The 14738-nt window shown below is 46.0% G+C and overlaps 1 protein-coding gene across 6 annotated transcripts in view; it reads left to right on the top strand.

Annotated features, from left to right (window-relative positions):
* SMG7 (SMG7 nonsense mediated mRNA decay factor) overlaps nt 1–14738 on the top strand; it is a 63631-nt gene that overhangs the window by 13574 nt on the left and 35319 nt on the right. For all 6 annotated transcript variants that reach the window (XM_073571325.1, XM_073571326.1, XM_073571324.1 and 3 more), the window contains exons 3-8: nt 873–990; nt 2256–2388; nt 2611–2782; nt 3390–3461; nt 7426–7576; nt 7716–7851. In XM_073571325.1, the coding sequence (XP_073427426.1) occupies nt 873–990; nt 2256–2388; nt 2611–2782; nt 3390–3461; nt 7426–7576; nt 7716–7851 (782 nt within the window). The remainder of the gene's footprint in view (nt 1–872; nt 991–2255; nt 2389–2610; nt 2783–3389; nt 3462–7425; nt 7577–7715; nt 7852–14738) is intronic.

Below are 14738 nucleotides of genomic sequence, written 5' to 3'. Positions count from 1 at the left end.
TGGTATACACGCACATAAAAAGTAAAAAAGAGAATGCTCTTCATAGGGGGTGGGAGTTTAAGGGTGTGGAAATGGCATCAAAAACTCACTTCTTGTAGCCTTGAGCGTAACATCCAGAGTGGCCTGTAGATAAATGAGTGGCTACCAGACCTCTCCCTGCCAAGATCCCGTGCCTTGGTTCGGCAAACAGACGAGTGATAGTGCTAAAGCTGAGATAATAGAAGTCGTTGGTCGGTGCTCAATCCACTACATTGATCCCCAGGTTCAAACAGACCTTTATTGAAGGTGCAAGATAACAAACCGGATTTTTTTTTAATCATGTAAGGCGCACCAAACTTTTGATATTACTTAAGGAAGAAGATACTCCATCCTTCGAAAAGTGTTATTGGTCACCTTTAGGAATGAGCGGACCCTCGGAAGTTCGAGTTTTGGTACTCTACCTGAACTTTAGTCCAAAGTTCGGTTGGATACCAGAACTTTACCCTAAATTGAACCTGAACCCCATTGAAAACAATGAGGACCCGAACATTGGAGCTGGAAAATTCTCTCTTGTGTCTCTCTTCTCTGAGACATTGCAACGGATTCCCAGGAGAAGTACGAATGCCGAACTTATAAATTCGAATTTTCTCATCTTTAGTGACCTTCCATAAAGTTCTGTTTGCACCTGGAGATCAGTGTAGTGGATTAAGCACCAACCGATGACTTCCATGAGCTCAGCTTTATCACTATCATTCAGCTTCTTGACAGTCTTCATTCTTCTGGTAGAGCGCTTATTTGCATACTTTTTGCCCCACGAAGCTTTACCTTTAAGACTCGCACTCTTTTTTTGAGCTTTTGGTTGCTTGTGCTTATGTGTTTTTTTTGATTTTCAGATTCTAAGCCTGGCACAGCGGAGGTGTGGACATCACGTCAGGCTCTACAGGACTTGTACCAGAAGATGCTTGTGACGGACCTGGAGTATGCACTGGACAAGAAGGTGGAGCAAGACCTGTGAGTGCCTAGTGCTGTGCTCTCATTTTACGGTCGAGGTGCCACAATGTGGCCCATGTTGAGTGCTATTTTTGCCCCATAACAATGTGGTCACATTCATCTGACAATGCCATCATTACATTTTCCTCTTTTCATACATTTTAACATCGTTTTAATCAATTTTTTTATTTATTTATTTTTTTTGGCCAGACAGGCGGATGTTTTCAAATAACACTACTATGCCACAGATTCTGGGCTAAGATTTATGTTGGAACTTGAGTGAAAGCCAGTGTAAAGCTATGTTCACATGCTCAGTATGTAGTCAGTATTCTACATCTGTATTTGTAAGCCAAAACCAGGAGTGTGGGAAACGTGCAGAAGCGATGACGTGTTTCTGTTATCCTTCTCCTCTGATTGTTCCACTCCTGGTTTTTGTGTATTTTTTTTTCTTTCCAGTAACTTTGCTGTCATCTGCTGGGGTTCTCCCGTACCCATGATTAGGCTGCGCCATCATAGTTGTAATCAAGGTTATTAGTTAGGCATCCTCTCAGATGCACCCCCTCTCCCCCTAGCTGAACCTTTAGCTACACCTCTGACTCTTTGAGATATAATGGCAGCCTGCTCTGAACTCACTGTACACTGCAGTAGCCTGTTCTGAGCTATGATGAGGGTGTGTTCTTTTTCTCCTGCTTGTTGCTGCCTGCCTAAGATTGGTCAACATCAAACATGGAGAATAAGTACACACCCCCAGTGAAAACTCTGTCGTATTGCCCATTTTGTCTTAAGCAAAAATATAATTAATTAGATGTCAAATACTTTGATTTCAAATATCACTGAAACGGAGAGGAAAAATTTAATAAAAAAAAAAGTTCCGCTATGCAGTCACTTATTACATTGTGTCCAGTTCAACATGAAAAGTTCTTTTTAAACGGAAGCTTCTGTGCACACCTATGAGTCCCCACAGCTAAGCTGTGTAGTCTGATCTTGCACTTCATCTGTACCCCAGTTTTTGCAACCGTAATATTTGGCCACTTCTCTTAGTTAGGGCTTGGCCACTTTCTCTTGTTATTTCTGCTTTCTCAACAAACTGACCAGCACTTCTGTCCACACAATGGCAGCTGATGGAGGAGCATGTGACCATCCCTGTCCATCAACTTCCTCGAATGGCACTCCCATGGGAGGTTTTTTTTTACAATGTGTGCTCTTTGCTATGTAAATGTAATTGGAAGTAAATAGAAAATATTTGCAGTCAGTTAACCCAGCGGTTTATTTTTTTTTCTTTTTAGTTGGAACCATGCCTTCAAGAACCAAATTACAACACTGCAGAGTCAAGCTAAAAACCGGACAAACCCAAATCGCAGTGAGGTGCAAGCTAATCTATCACTATTCCTGGAGGCAGCTAGTGGCTTCTATACACAGGTGAGCTAGCTGCACACGTTATCTGTGTATGCCACGTATGTTGGGATCTAGGCCAGATCCTCACATTCGTGTCTCGCGCTCCGGTTCCAGTCTGCCGTGCATCATGTATCTGACGCTGTTGAGTTTGGGTTGTGAGACTATCACATTGATGTCTGAATGCGGCTTTAATGGTAAACTTCTATTTCTGAATATGTTTAATTTTTTTTGTATTCCTTCCTGAAGCTTTTGCAGGAGCTATGCACTGTGTTTAATGTGGATTTGCCATGCCGTGTGAAGTCCTCCCAGCTGGGGATTATCAGCAATAAGCAGATGCACTGTGGGACCGTGGTGAAGCCGCAATCCAGTTCCTGCTCCTATATTTGCCAGCACTGCTTGGTTCATCTTGGAGATATTGGTGAGACTTTCAGTCTTTGTTTATTTGTTCCAGTCTTATATTCATTTTTATTTTCCTAGGACGTGTTCACACTGGGAGAGTACTCTGCTGATTTCCTGTAGTATATTACTGTACCAACATTGTGAGAAATTTGCCCCAGTCTTATCCATCCATACACTGTGTATAAAATCCACACAATTTTGGAAGAATTGATATTTGGTTCATACTTTTATTCTTAAAATTTTCCTTGCAAATTACACATTTTGCTCCTGCAAATCTGCAACAAAATCCACATGTAATTCATGCAGACAGATTTGTTGCAACAGATCCACTGCAAGATCTGCAGTATTTTTTTTTTTTTTTTCTGCTTATATAGATGTAATGTCTGGTCAGACTGCTGAATTTTTGAACTGGGTCACCTACACTTTTGGTATTTTTTTATTTATTTATTTTTTTTTTTTTCACTACATGTTTTATCGGTTTTATTTTAAATTGTAGAACAAATGTTTTCTTTTTGACAAATGCATTGTGTGAATAGGTATTAATGACAGATCAGCAATAATGGACTAAATAGACCAATACACAAGTAAATGGCCGGTATGTAACGCTGACTTCTGTTGCTTTCCAGCTCGTTATAGAAATCAGACAAGCCAAGCTGAATCCTACTACAGACATGCTGCTCAACTTGTCCCTTCCAATGGTAAGTAGTGACTTCTAGTTTCATTTTTGTTTTCCTTGGCCTTAAAACTTTAAGGGAGTTTCCAAGTTTAGTTTTACTTTGTTTTCAATGGAAAGAGAAAATGAAAATTGTTTTTTTCAACAAACTTTGTATAAATCAATAGTGCAGGTGAATATAAGAGCCTGCAGAAGGGGAAACTGGTAAAAATATAAGTAAACAAGTTATATAAAGGCCAGAAATATTGTTGTTCATCGTGCACAAATACAGGACAACTTATTCTGATAAGTTACAGCTACCTTTGAAAGGGATGTCCACTACTTGGCCAACCCCTTTTCTATTGGCTATCTGGAAAAAAAAAAACTATCTATGTATGTGTGTATGGATATAGAGATAGAGAGAGATATATATATATCTATCTATCTCTCTATCCTGTAATCTCCTCTGGTGCCAGCAATGTTGACTCAGGTACTCCCGTGGCGTCTTGGCACGTGAGCCGTGCAACCCGTCAGTGGCCGCTTCTCTTGCGTCTTCCGGCTAAGGAAGTGAAAGAACTGCTACTGCTGTCGGACTTCCTCCAGATGTCAGCTTGGTCTGAAGGAAGTGAGTGAAGCGGGCGCTGATTGTCTGCAGGGCTCACGTGGCATAACGGCATCACCCAAAACCTGCCACCGGTAGGGGAGTATCTTCTGTTTTTATGTTACACTAGTAAATATAACCGTTGAGAAGGGGTTGTTCCAAGTAGTAGACAACTCCTTTTAATAATAAACAAAAACAAAACTGATCCGTGGATCCGTTCACACTCCTGTGTGACATGTCTGATTTTGGATTCAAGTCACTGATCAAACTCTCCAGTGCAAGTAAATGGGGTCTGTGAAAAATCATTGACCGCACACATTGCCTTACCTGTGCTGTCCGATTTTAACATTGTAATGGGTAGGAGAAGGTTTTGCAATTTGTATTTAATTATTTTCATACAAGAAAATCCCCAAGGAAACCGTGACGTTTGGTTTTTGCATACCATAAATATCAGCAATGTCTGAATAAGACCTAAGTCTAAGGTGTTTGTTAACACTTTATTTAAAACCCCCTTTAGGCACGACCCCCTCAAGCTAAAAATAGACCCTCATGTATTATCTGCGCAGCAGTCGGGATCAGCTGCCAGTCACCCTGGTGCTCAGTTAATGTCCAATATTCCACATCAAAAAGATAGAAACAGACGGCATCTACCAATGGCGGGTCTCTTCTTTTATCAGTGAAATCACTCCCCCACACACACACACACACACACACACTCTCTTTTTCTCTCTCTCTCTCTCTGTGTATATGTATATATAGATATAGAGATATATATATATATATATATATATATATATATATATATATATATATATATATATATATATAATGTGTGTGTAAAGTATGTATGTTCCACATTCGTTCTGTGCTATTGGCAGGTGTATGTACAATCAAACAATGTCCAAAACTAATACACAGGGCACTTCGCTCAAGTATTGTAAACAAATCCCATAACAATATATATGGAACAAAGAAGAGATCCCAAATGACATAAAAAACAATATTTATTGCAAAAATTCTTTAAAATTACAAAAGCATAATGCCGTCTAGGAGACGCTAAGACATCACTATCAATAAATTCAAAAAGGAGGGATACAAAACAGTCCAAGTCAAAAAATAAAAAATTTTCCAATCTCATAACAATTCTGTATGTGATGAAAAAATGCCAACAATCACTGATCAAAATTCATAACAGGTTGTTGTGTATAAATAAACACATCACAGCATATTCCATCACAATTTCATAACCATCATGCTCAAACATGGACCTTATGTGTCTGAAAATGGTGTAATACAGACTGGTATACCTCAAACACTGTATATAAGGGTTGCATATCCCATGGAAACAAAACTCAGCCCATAAAACCGTGTGAAATAACACTGGCACATTATTATGTATACCCCTGTAATGCCATGGGAAAGCGGCAAGTATAACCCCAAAAAGGCAATGAAAATAGTATAATTACCTAAGCGTGGTGGAAGTGTGTCTGGCGTCCCCTCACCCCGACGCGCGTTTCGCCGCCTGCTTCTTCCGGGGGCGAGGAAGAAGGTGGCGAAACGCGCGTCGGGGTGAGGGGACGCCAGATACACTTCCACCACGCTTAGGTAATTATACTATTTTCATTGCCTTTTTGGGGTTATACTTGCCGCTTTCCCATGGCATTACCAGGGTATACATAATAATGTGCCAGTGTTATTTCACACGGTTTTATGCGCTGAGTTTCGTTTCCATGGGATATGCAACCCTTATATACAGTGTTTGAGGTATACCAGTCTGTATTACACCATTTTCAGATATATAAGGTCCATGTTTGAGCATGATGGTTATGAAATTGTGATGGAATATGCTGTGATGTTTATTTATACACAACAACCTGTTATGAATTTTGATCGGTGATTGTTGGCATTTTTTCATCACATACAGAATTGTTATGAGATTGGAAAATTTTTTATTTTTTGCCTTGGACTGTTTTGTATCCCTCCTTTTTGAATTTATTGATGGTGATGTCTTGGCGTCTCCTAGACGGCATTATGCTTTTGTAATTTTAAAGAATTTTTGCAATAAATATTTTGTCATTTGGGATCTCTTCTTTGTTCCATATATATTGTTATGGGATTTGTTTACAATGGCAGGTGTATATGTATTTTTCACTAATAACCCAGTTTCCCCCCAGGACTGCACATCCTTCATGTCGCTGTCAAGATTCACTGCGGCATGTGAGCTCCGATCCCTGCTGCTATAGGTAAATGCTGGCTGTGTAACACAGCCGGCATCTGTCCGGTATATAGGCGGTAGCTCCACTTCTGAGCTTGCGCCATGCACAGTAAATAAATGGCGGATGTTGAATAAGGGATGAAATATCAGAATTAGGGCTGAATAGCTCCTTTATGAGCACAGCTGCTGTATCACATCCCAGCTGCCTGGTATCACTTGTGATGCTATAAACAGCCATTGTGCCAAATGATGAGAAGGAAGCCTGCTCCAGCCCTTATCATCAAGAGTTTTTTGAAGACTGGAGTGTTGTGGATCCTTTCAGCATTTGCAAAAGTGTGGATTAAAAAAAAAGAAAAAAAAACTGTACTTCCCTTCTCCGGCATAGCTACTGTAACAGTTGCCTGGTCCGTCCATCTCTCTGCACACCAAGCCTCCGGCAATGATGACCTCTCATTATGTGTGACAATTTCAATTGTCCCATGATGAAGATGGCATCACAGACACCTGCGGAGCACCAGGCTCCCATTAATCGGTAAGGGGAAGATGCAGTTAGTTTGGTACTTTTATTTATTCATTTTTTTATTTCAGCTGTTCAACAGCGTCAAATCTACACCAAAAGCCACGTTGTTTTTGTGCAGACTTTCCCTGTGCCTTTTTGTGTAACCAACATGTAATGTCGAAATTCCTGCAAGTGGTAATGTTGATTATGTCAAGTCTGTAAAGTTTTCTTGTTGGTTTTAGTTTTCGTTCAATATAAATTGAAATCGCACTAGTGATAAAACACTGTCCTTTTGCATATTTTGTGCTTCCATAAATTATTTTTTGCCACCAGCATGTCCCTTTGTGTACGTTCAAAGTGTGCTATCTGCTGTAATGACCTGATGGGTGTGGGTTTGAGAGTAGATTTGGAGTCTGGTGTTGCCTGCCCGTCAGTTACCAGTTGACGCATTTCATATACACTGCATGGTGATATTTTTAGCTAAAATCTATGGGAGTCATGGTAAGAGCTGTGACAAGCTCGGCTACTTCTCCATTGAAGTAAATGGAGAATGTGGGAGTCTGTGAACAGGGAGATGGCAAGTCCACAGGTGGGAGATGGATCTTTCTGGTATCTGTCATATGCTATGGATTATCCCATTTAAAAACTAATTCCTGAGAAGACCTTCTAGTAATAATTCTTCTTTTCTCTCCTAGGTCAGCCATATAATCAGCTGGCTATCCTTGCCTCTTCCAAGGGGGATCATTTGACCACTATTTTTTACTACTGCCGCAGCATCGCTGTTAAATTTCCCTTCCCAGCCGCCTCCACAAACTTGCAGAAGGCTCTTTCTAAAGCACTGGAGAGGTACAGGGTAACTCCATAACATGGTTTTGTTTTATTTTCCAAAAACCGCCCCCCACGCCGTTCATTTGCTTCCATCCCCCCCCCCCCCCCTGTTCTTTTACGTTCATCTTAATTTTGCTTCCTTTTATTTCTTTTTAAGTCGCGAGGAGGTGAAAAAACGATGGAGCGTATCAGATTTTATCAAAGCTTTCATCAAGTTCCACGGACATGTTTATTTAGCAAAAAATTTGGACCGACTGAGCCATTTGCGAGAGCAATTGGAGGAGCAGTTCAAGGTGGGTATTGTAAGGACTATGAAGAGTAACCTTGCAGTCAGATTACAAGGGGTTGTCTCAATGTTAAATGGGTAAAACTGTAAAGTTCTTGTAAAAACAAGCAACTTTGGATTTTTTTGGTCATTAAAAATCTTTTCTGACCGTAGGGATTTTTAATTCTATAGTTTACTGCTTGTTGCCTAGGTTACCGACCACCTCTGCAGTTTTATCAGCTGTGGCCGATTTCCCAGGCAAGAAGCGTGCACTTTCAAGCTTTGTTTTAGACCTGACCTGCCTCAATGCCCCTTCGCTCCTCCAGTGCTGCAGAGGAAAAGCTGCTTCTGTGGGGATGGTTTTCCCGCTGAAATGAGGCACTGATGTATAATTTTGATTTTTGTTTATTTGTGGAGCCATGTTGTTTATAGGCTCAATTTTATGCAAATATCTGTGTTTTGAGATTTCTTCTTTTTATTTATTCTTACACAGGAAGAGTTTTACCCTTTAAATAATATCTGCTCTCAATGTAATTTTTACTAGCTATATAAGATGTCATATTCTTTCTGTATTGATTCCTGAATGTTTAATAAAAAAGATCTGATTAAAAAAAAAAAAGAAAAGCTGCTTCTGTAAGGCGCATCGAATAGTGCACAATTTGGATTAATAACACAACTGTTCCACTAGTCTGAACTTTCAATCATCAGGAACACAGCGCCCCTAGGCAAGCAGGAGGTAGGGTAGCAATGCGCTCTTGAAGAAAAGATAAGAGGCGTTGTAAGTGCTGGTTTAGATGGACGTATTAAAGGTACGGTCATGTCTGCAAATTGTGCAGCAATATGAGCTCATCCGGATTATGGAGCTGCTACAATTTTATGATCCTTTACTCTGTCGCCTAATTGGGGGACACAGAACCATGGGTGTTATGCTGCTGTTCACTAGGAGGCGACACTATGCATAATCTGAAAAAGATTAACTTTGGCTCCTCCTCTGCAGTATACACCCCTGGACAGCGTCAGCCTTCTCCAGTTTTTGCTTAGTGTCGCAAGGAGGCACACCTTCTTTCTTCTGTTTTTTTTCCTTTTTTTTCACGGAAATACAGATGAAGAAAAGTGGGTCTCCAGCGAGACTCCCGGCATGGCTCCCTCCTCGGTCCCCTATTAGGGGTACCTGGTTGAGGTCGAGGTGGTTTTTCCCCATGTCGCTCCCTCCCCAGTCGCTCGGGTCCTGGTTCGAGGTCGAGACCCCCCTCCTTCCCCAACCCCTTTAAGGGGTCTGGGTTTAGGTTGAGGTGAGGATGAAGACCCCCTGACGGTGACAGATGCACCCTCCCTAATCCCCCGCAGGGGGTATTAGGTTGAGACGCCTCAGGTAGGGTCGGAGATCAGGCAGCATTTCGCAGCTTCCAGGGACCCCAGGCTGGCTGAGGGATCCTGTTGGGGCCGGGGGAGGGTGCGGACTGGATGGCACAGCAGAGACAGGGTTTTTCTGCATCCCTGTCTCTGCAACAGCAGCGGCTCCATAGCGCTTCAGGGGCACCCCATACAAAAACCGCTACCCCTGCTACCCCCACCGCTATCCAGTCGACCATTCTGGGGGGGGTCTGGTACAAATCCGCCCCCCCCCCCCCCCGGACTACCGCGCCGCTCTGGAGCCCTCCTGGGCATCAGGCTTCTAATTTAGGCCGCGGCTTCGGCCTAGCTGAAGCCGCCGCCTTTTCCCTGCCCCCCGGATGACCAAAATGACACGCTGGTGTGTCATAGAAGGGGCGGATTGAAGCAGAAAGGGCGCGTTTTTACACAGCCCAGCGCGCCCTTTTCAGCTCTCCGCCCCCTCCTCCCTCTCCTCAGAGCCCCGGTGGCCATTTTTTCTGGATGAGATCCAGGAGAGGAGCATCACAGCGGTCTCCGGGGGGCACAGAACTTGGATCTGTCGGCGCTGGACCTAGGGGCACACCGGTGGGGTAAGCTCACAGCTGGGTTCTCATTACTCAGCTGTGAATCTATACTTCCTATAAGGCTTTCTGTGGGTTCCCTCTGCGTAGCCACCCCTGTACGATCCCTTATAGCCAGCCTCTGTGCACTATGCCGGGCTCAAGGAAGAGAACCAGGCAGGAATGTTTCTATGCATTCTGTACAACCTGCAAAGCCACGCTCCCTAGTGGCAGCACGTATCCGCACTGCCGGGACTGCATCCAGAACTCTGGGTCAGAACCCCAGGGAGTCCCTACTGACGCTTCAGTGTCACAGGCCACGCCGGAATGGGCAACTCAGATGTCTCGGTCTATGTCACAGTCCATAGACAACCTAACTGCTACATTACTGCAAGCTCTGCAGAGTCGGGGCCCCGGCTATGGACGGTACACATTAAACGGACAGCTTGTCTCAGGAACATGCTGCTTCCGACTCTCAAAGACGTAAGCGGACCCACAGGTCTCGATCACCTAAGTCGCACTATAGCACAAGGTCGTCCCCCTCTAGGGAGAGACAGCGTCATTCCAGGTCTCCTGGGCAGTCCCCTGCCACAGACAGACAGTGCAATTTACCACAGGGATCCCCCACCACAGAAGACCCCCGCCCCAGGTCGCCCTCCAGGGATCATCTTAGCGAGGCACAGGATTCGGAGGGCATCTGTGACTCCGACTCAGATAATGAAACGGTCAGGTCCGTGGTACCTTCTCCCCCTAGCAATAGAGCGCTAGTTGAGGACATAATTTCTGCCATTCATCGGGTGCTAAAAATTCTAGAGTCGCCCCCGGAAGTCCCAGAACATAGGATTTGCTTCGAAAGTGTTTAAAAACCACCTATGGTCTTCCCTAATCACGATGAGTTTGAGAAAATACTTACCAAACAGTTTGCGCAGCCTGACAAAAAATTCGCTAATCGCAAATATTTGGAAGCGAAGTACCCCTTCCCACAGAAAGACACCAAACAATGGACAGATCCACCTGAAGTGGACCCTCCGGTTTCTAGGCTAGCAGCGCAGACTTTACTCTCTCTGCCGGATAGCTCAACCCTCAGGGACGCAGCAGACCGGCAAGTAGAACGCATGGCTCGTTCTATTTTCGAAGCGGCAGGCGCCTCTCTGGGCCCTGCATTTGCTTCAGTTTGGGCAGCCAAGGCCATCCTGGCTTGGGCCAAAAAACTACAGGAGGGTCTTCAGGCTTCTAATCCTGAACTCTCGGACCAAGTGGTCCAGATGGCAGTGGTAGCAGACTACATGATTCATGCAGCCCTGGATTCCGCCAGAGGTGTAGCGGGAATAGCATCTAACGCCATCACGATCCGACGCATCCTCTGGCTGCGAGAATGGAAAGCGGATGCGGCCTCAAAGAAGTCCCTCACGCGACTTCCGTGTATTACTGGAAGACTTTTCGGCAAAAAGTTGGACACCATGATAGCCAATGCCACTGGAGCTAAGAGTACCTCTCTCCCTCAACTAAAACCGAAACGCACGTTTAAACGAAGAAACCAGACGTGATTCCGATCCTTTCGGAATTCCTCAGGCTGGTCCGTTTCGCGCCCAGTGCAAAACCGCAACCGTTCTCCACGCAGAGACAACCCACGGACGCAGCAGCGACCGGACAGGGCTTGGCAGTGGAAAGCAGGCCAAGCGAAACCCAAGGGAGGAAAACCTCAGAACTTCACTTCATCATGACTCGAGACCTACGGAAGACACCCCACCAGTAGGCGGCCGACTTTTACTCTTTCAGCAAGTTTGGCTGCCTATTACAGAAGACAGGTGGGTCAGGGAAATAGTGTCTTCCGGATACAAGATAGAGTTCACTTCCGTTCCAACCGAACCGGTTCTTCCTTTCTGTTCCTCCAACACCACCAGAAAAGGCTCGTGTTTTCCACCAAGCGGTTTCCTCTCTCCTTCAATCAGGAGTTGTGGTGCCGGTTCCCGCGAACGAGAGATTCCGAGGATTCTACTCAAATTTGTTCGTAGTCCCCAAGAAAGGAGGCGGCGTCCGACCCATACTGGACCTAAAACAGCTCAACAATTACGTACGGGTCCGTCATTTCCGCATGGAGTCCCTCCGGTCCATCATTGCATCCATGGAGCAGGGAGAATACCTCGCCTCCATAGACATACAGGATGCGTATCTCCACATACCAATTGCTCCCGCCCACCAGAGGTTTCTCAGGTTCACGGTCCACCAAAACCACTACCAGTTTGTCGCCCTTCCGTTCGGACTCGCCACGGCTCCAAGAACGTTCACCAAAGTCATGGCGGCCACCATGGACGTCCTGCACTCAAGAGGCATCCTAGTCGTCCCGTACCTGGACGACCTCCTCGTCAAGTCTCCCACTTTCAAAGACTGCGAGGTCAGTGTCTCAATCACTCTAGACACTCTGAGTCGCCTGGGATGGCTAGTCAACCTACAGAAATCGTCGACCATCCCAACTCAGACTCTAACATTCCTGGGAATGGTATTCAACACCGCCAGGGGCCTGGTGCTCCTTCCCAAGGACAAGACACTGGCCATCCGTCTGGGAGTTCGCACACTCCTTCGCAGTCCTCCTCGATCTCTCCGGTTTGCCATGAGAATCCTCGGCAGGATGGCAGCAGCAATAGAGGCAGTGCCATTTGCCCAGTTTCACCTCAGGGTCCTTCAACTAGCCATACTCAGATCTTGGGACAGGAACCCTCTCTCCCTCGACAGGGAGTTCAGGTTGACGTCATCAACCAGGAGGTCCCTGCATTGGTGGCTCAAACCAAACTCGCTTACACGAGGGAAGCCATTCCTCTCAGGACAATGGAAGATCCTGACTACCGATGCAAGCCTGACAGGCTGGGGGGCGGTGCACCTACATCACAGGGCACAGGGCAAGTGGTCACCCAGGGAAGTGACATTGCCTATCAATGTTCTGGAAATCAGGGCCATTCTCTTGGCACTGAGAGCATTTCATCACTTGCTTGCAGCCTCGCACATACGGATACAGTCGGACAATGCCACGGCTGTGGCATACGTGAACCACCAAGGCGGGACCCGCAGCGCCCAGGCGATGAGAGAAGTGGCTCATATCCTCCGCTGGGCGGAAGACACAAGGTCGGTACTTTCTGCGGTACACATTCCGGGTGTAGAAAACTGGGAAGCAGACTTCCTCAGCAGGCAAGGAATGGACTCGGGGAAGTGGTCTCTCCATCCTGAGATTTTTTACCAGATCTGTCAACGCTGGGGAACCCCGGATGTGGACCTAATGGCATCCCATCTCAATACCAAGGTCCCCAATTTCATGGCCAGGACACACGACCCGCGGTCGCTCGGAGCGGATGCCCTGGTCCAGGACTGGTCCCAGTTCCGACTCCTGTACATTTTTCCACCCCTCCCCCTAATCGCCAGGGTCGTGCGGAAGATCAAGCAAGAGGGAGTTCCGACCATCCTCATCGCGCCAGACTGGCCCAGACGTACTTGGTACGCTGACATCGTGCAACTTACGGCAGACGCCCCCTGGCGTCGTCACGACCTTCTGTCTCAAGGTCCGTTCTTCCACCAGAATTCAGGGGCTCTCAATTTGACGGCATGGCCCTTGAAACCTTTTCACCGGCAGTCATTGCAACTATGATCAGGGCAAGGAAGCCTGCCTCCGCCAAGCTCTATTATCGTACCTGGAGAGCTTTCTTTTCATGGACAAGTCCCACTCCCTTATTCCCTCCCGAAGGTACTAGGTTTTCTTTAATCAGGCCTAGATGCCAAGCTATCCTTAAGTTCGCTTAAGAGTCAGGTGTTGGCGCTTTCAGTCCTTTTTCAAAAGCGCATTGCTATTAAACCGCAAGTAAGGACTTTCATCCAGGGAGTTTCCCGATTGGTTCCTCCCTACAAACGTCCGCTGGATACGTGGGACCTCAATCTGGTCCTGACAGCATTGCAAGCTCCACCCTCCATTCTGTCTCAGAAAGTGGTTTTTCTAGTGGCGATCACCTCGTTACGCAGAGTGTCGGAATTGTCAGCACTTTCCTGCAGACGGCCTTTCCTAGCCTTTCACCAGGACAAGGTGGTTCTCCGCACGGTACCATCCTTCCTTCCGAAGGTTGTGTCCAACTTTCACCTTAATGAAGAGATTTCACTGCCTTCCCTTTGCCCGGTTCCGGTTCATAGTGGAGAAGGCTCTGCATACGCTTGACCTCGTCACAGCATTGCGGATTTACGTGTCCAGGACTGCACCTTTCCGGAAATCTGATTCCCTCTTCATTCTTCCGGAAGGTAGTCGTGAGGGGTTGCCGGCTTCCAAGGCTACCCTTGCCAGGTGGATCAGGTCCACCATACATGAGGCCTACCGACTTAACAGTTCCCCTCATTCCGGCCGGTATCACGGCACACTCTACACGGGCAGTAGGGGCCTCCTGGGCCATTCGGCATCAGGCTTCGGCACAACAAGTGTGCAAGGCGGCCACTTGGACTAGCCTACACACGTTTACGAAACACTACAGTGTTCATACCCAGTCCTCAGCGGACGCGAGCCTGGGTAGACTGGTTCTGCAGGCGGCAGTACCCCAAGTCTAGGGGACTGTCAGCACAATATTCGTCCACTGCTTCCCACCCAGGGACTGCTTTGGGACGTCCCAAGGTTCTGTGTCCCCCAATTAGGCGACAGAGTAAAGGAGGTTTTTGTGTACTCACCGTAAAATCTCTTTCTCTTAGCCTTTAATTGGGGGACACAGCTCCCACCCTGTTGCCCTTACGGGCCGTTGTTTCCTGTTGAGTTCTCATATTGTTCTTTGAGCTCGTACATAGTAGCCTTCTTACAGGCATGGTTATGGTATTTGGTTACATTCCTCCTTATGCTTTGGCACAAAACTGGAGAAGGCTGACGCCGTCCAGGGGTGTATACTGCAGAGGAGGAGCCAAAGTTAATCTTTTTCAGATTATGCATAGTGTCGCCTCCTAGTGGACAGCAGCATAACACCCA

The sequence above is a fragment of the Dendrobates tinctorius genome, unplaced genomic scaffold, assembly GCF_039654945.1.
Source record: "Dendrobates tinctorius isolate UK_male_01 unplaced genomic scaffold, ASM3965494v1 ptg000029l, whole genome shotgun sequence".
Lineage (NCBI taxonomy): Eukaryota > Metazoa > Chordata > Amphibia > Anura > Dendrobatidae > Dendrobates > Dendrobates tinctorius.
The sequence above is the reverse complement of the archived record's forward strand: the minus strand, read 5'-3'. Positions and strand labels throughout refer to the sequence as shown.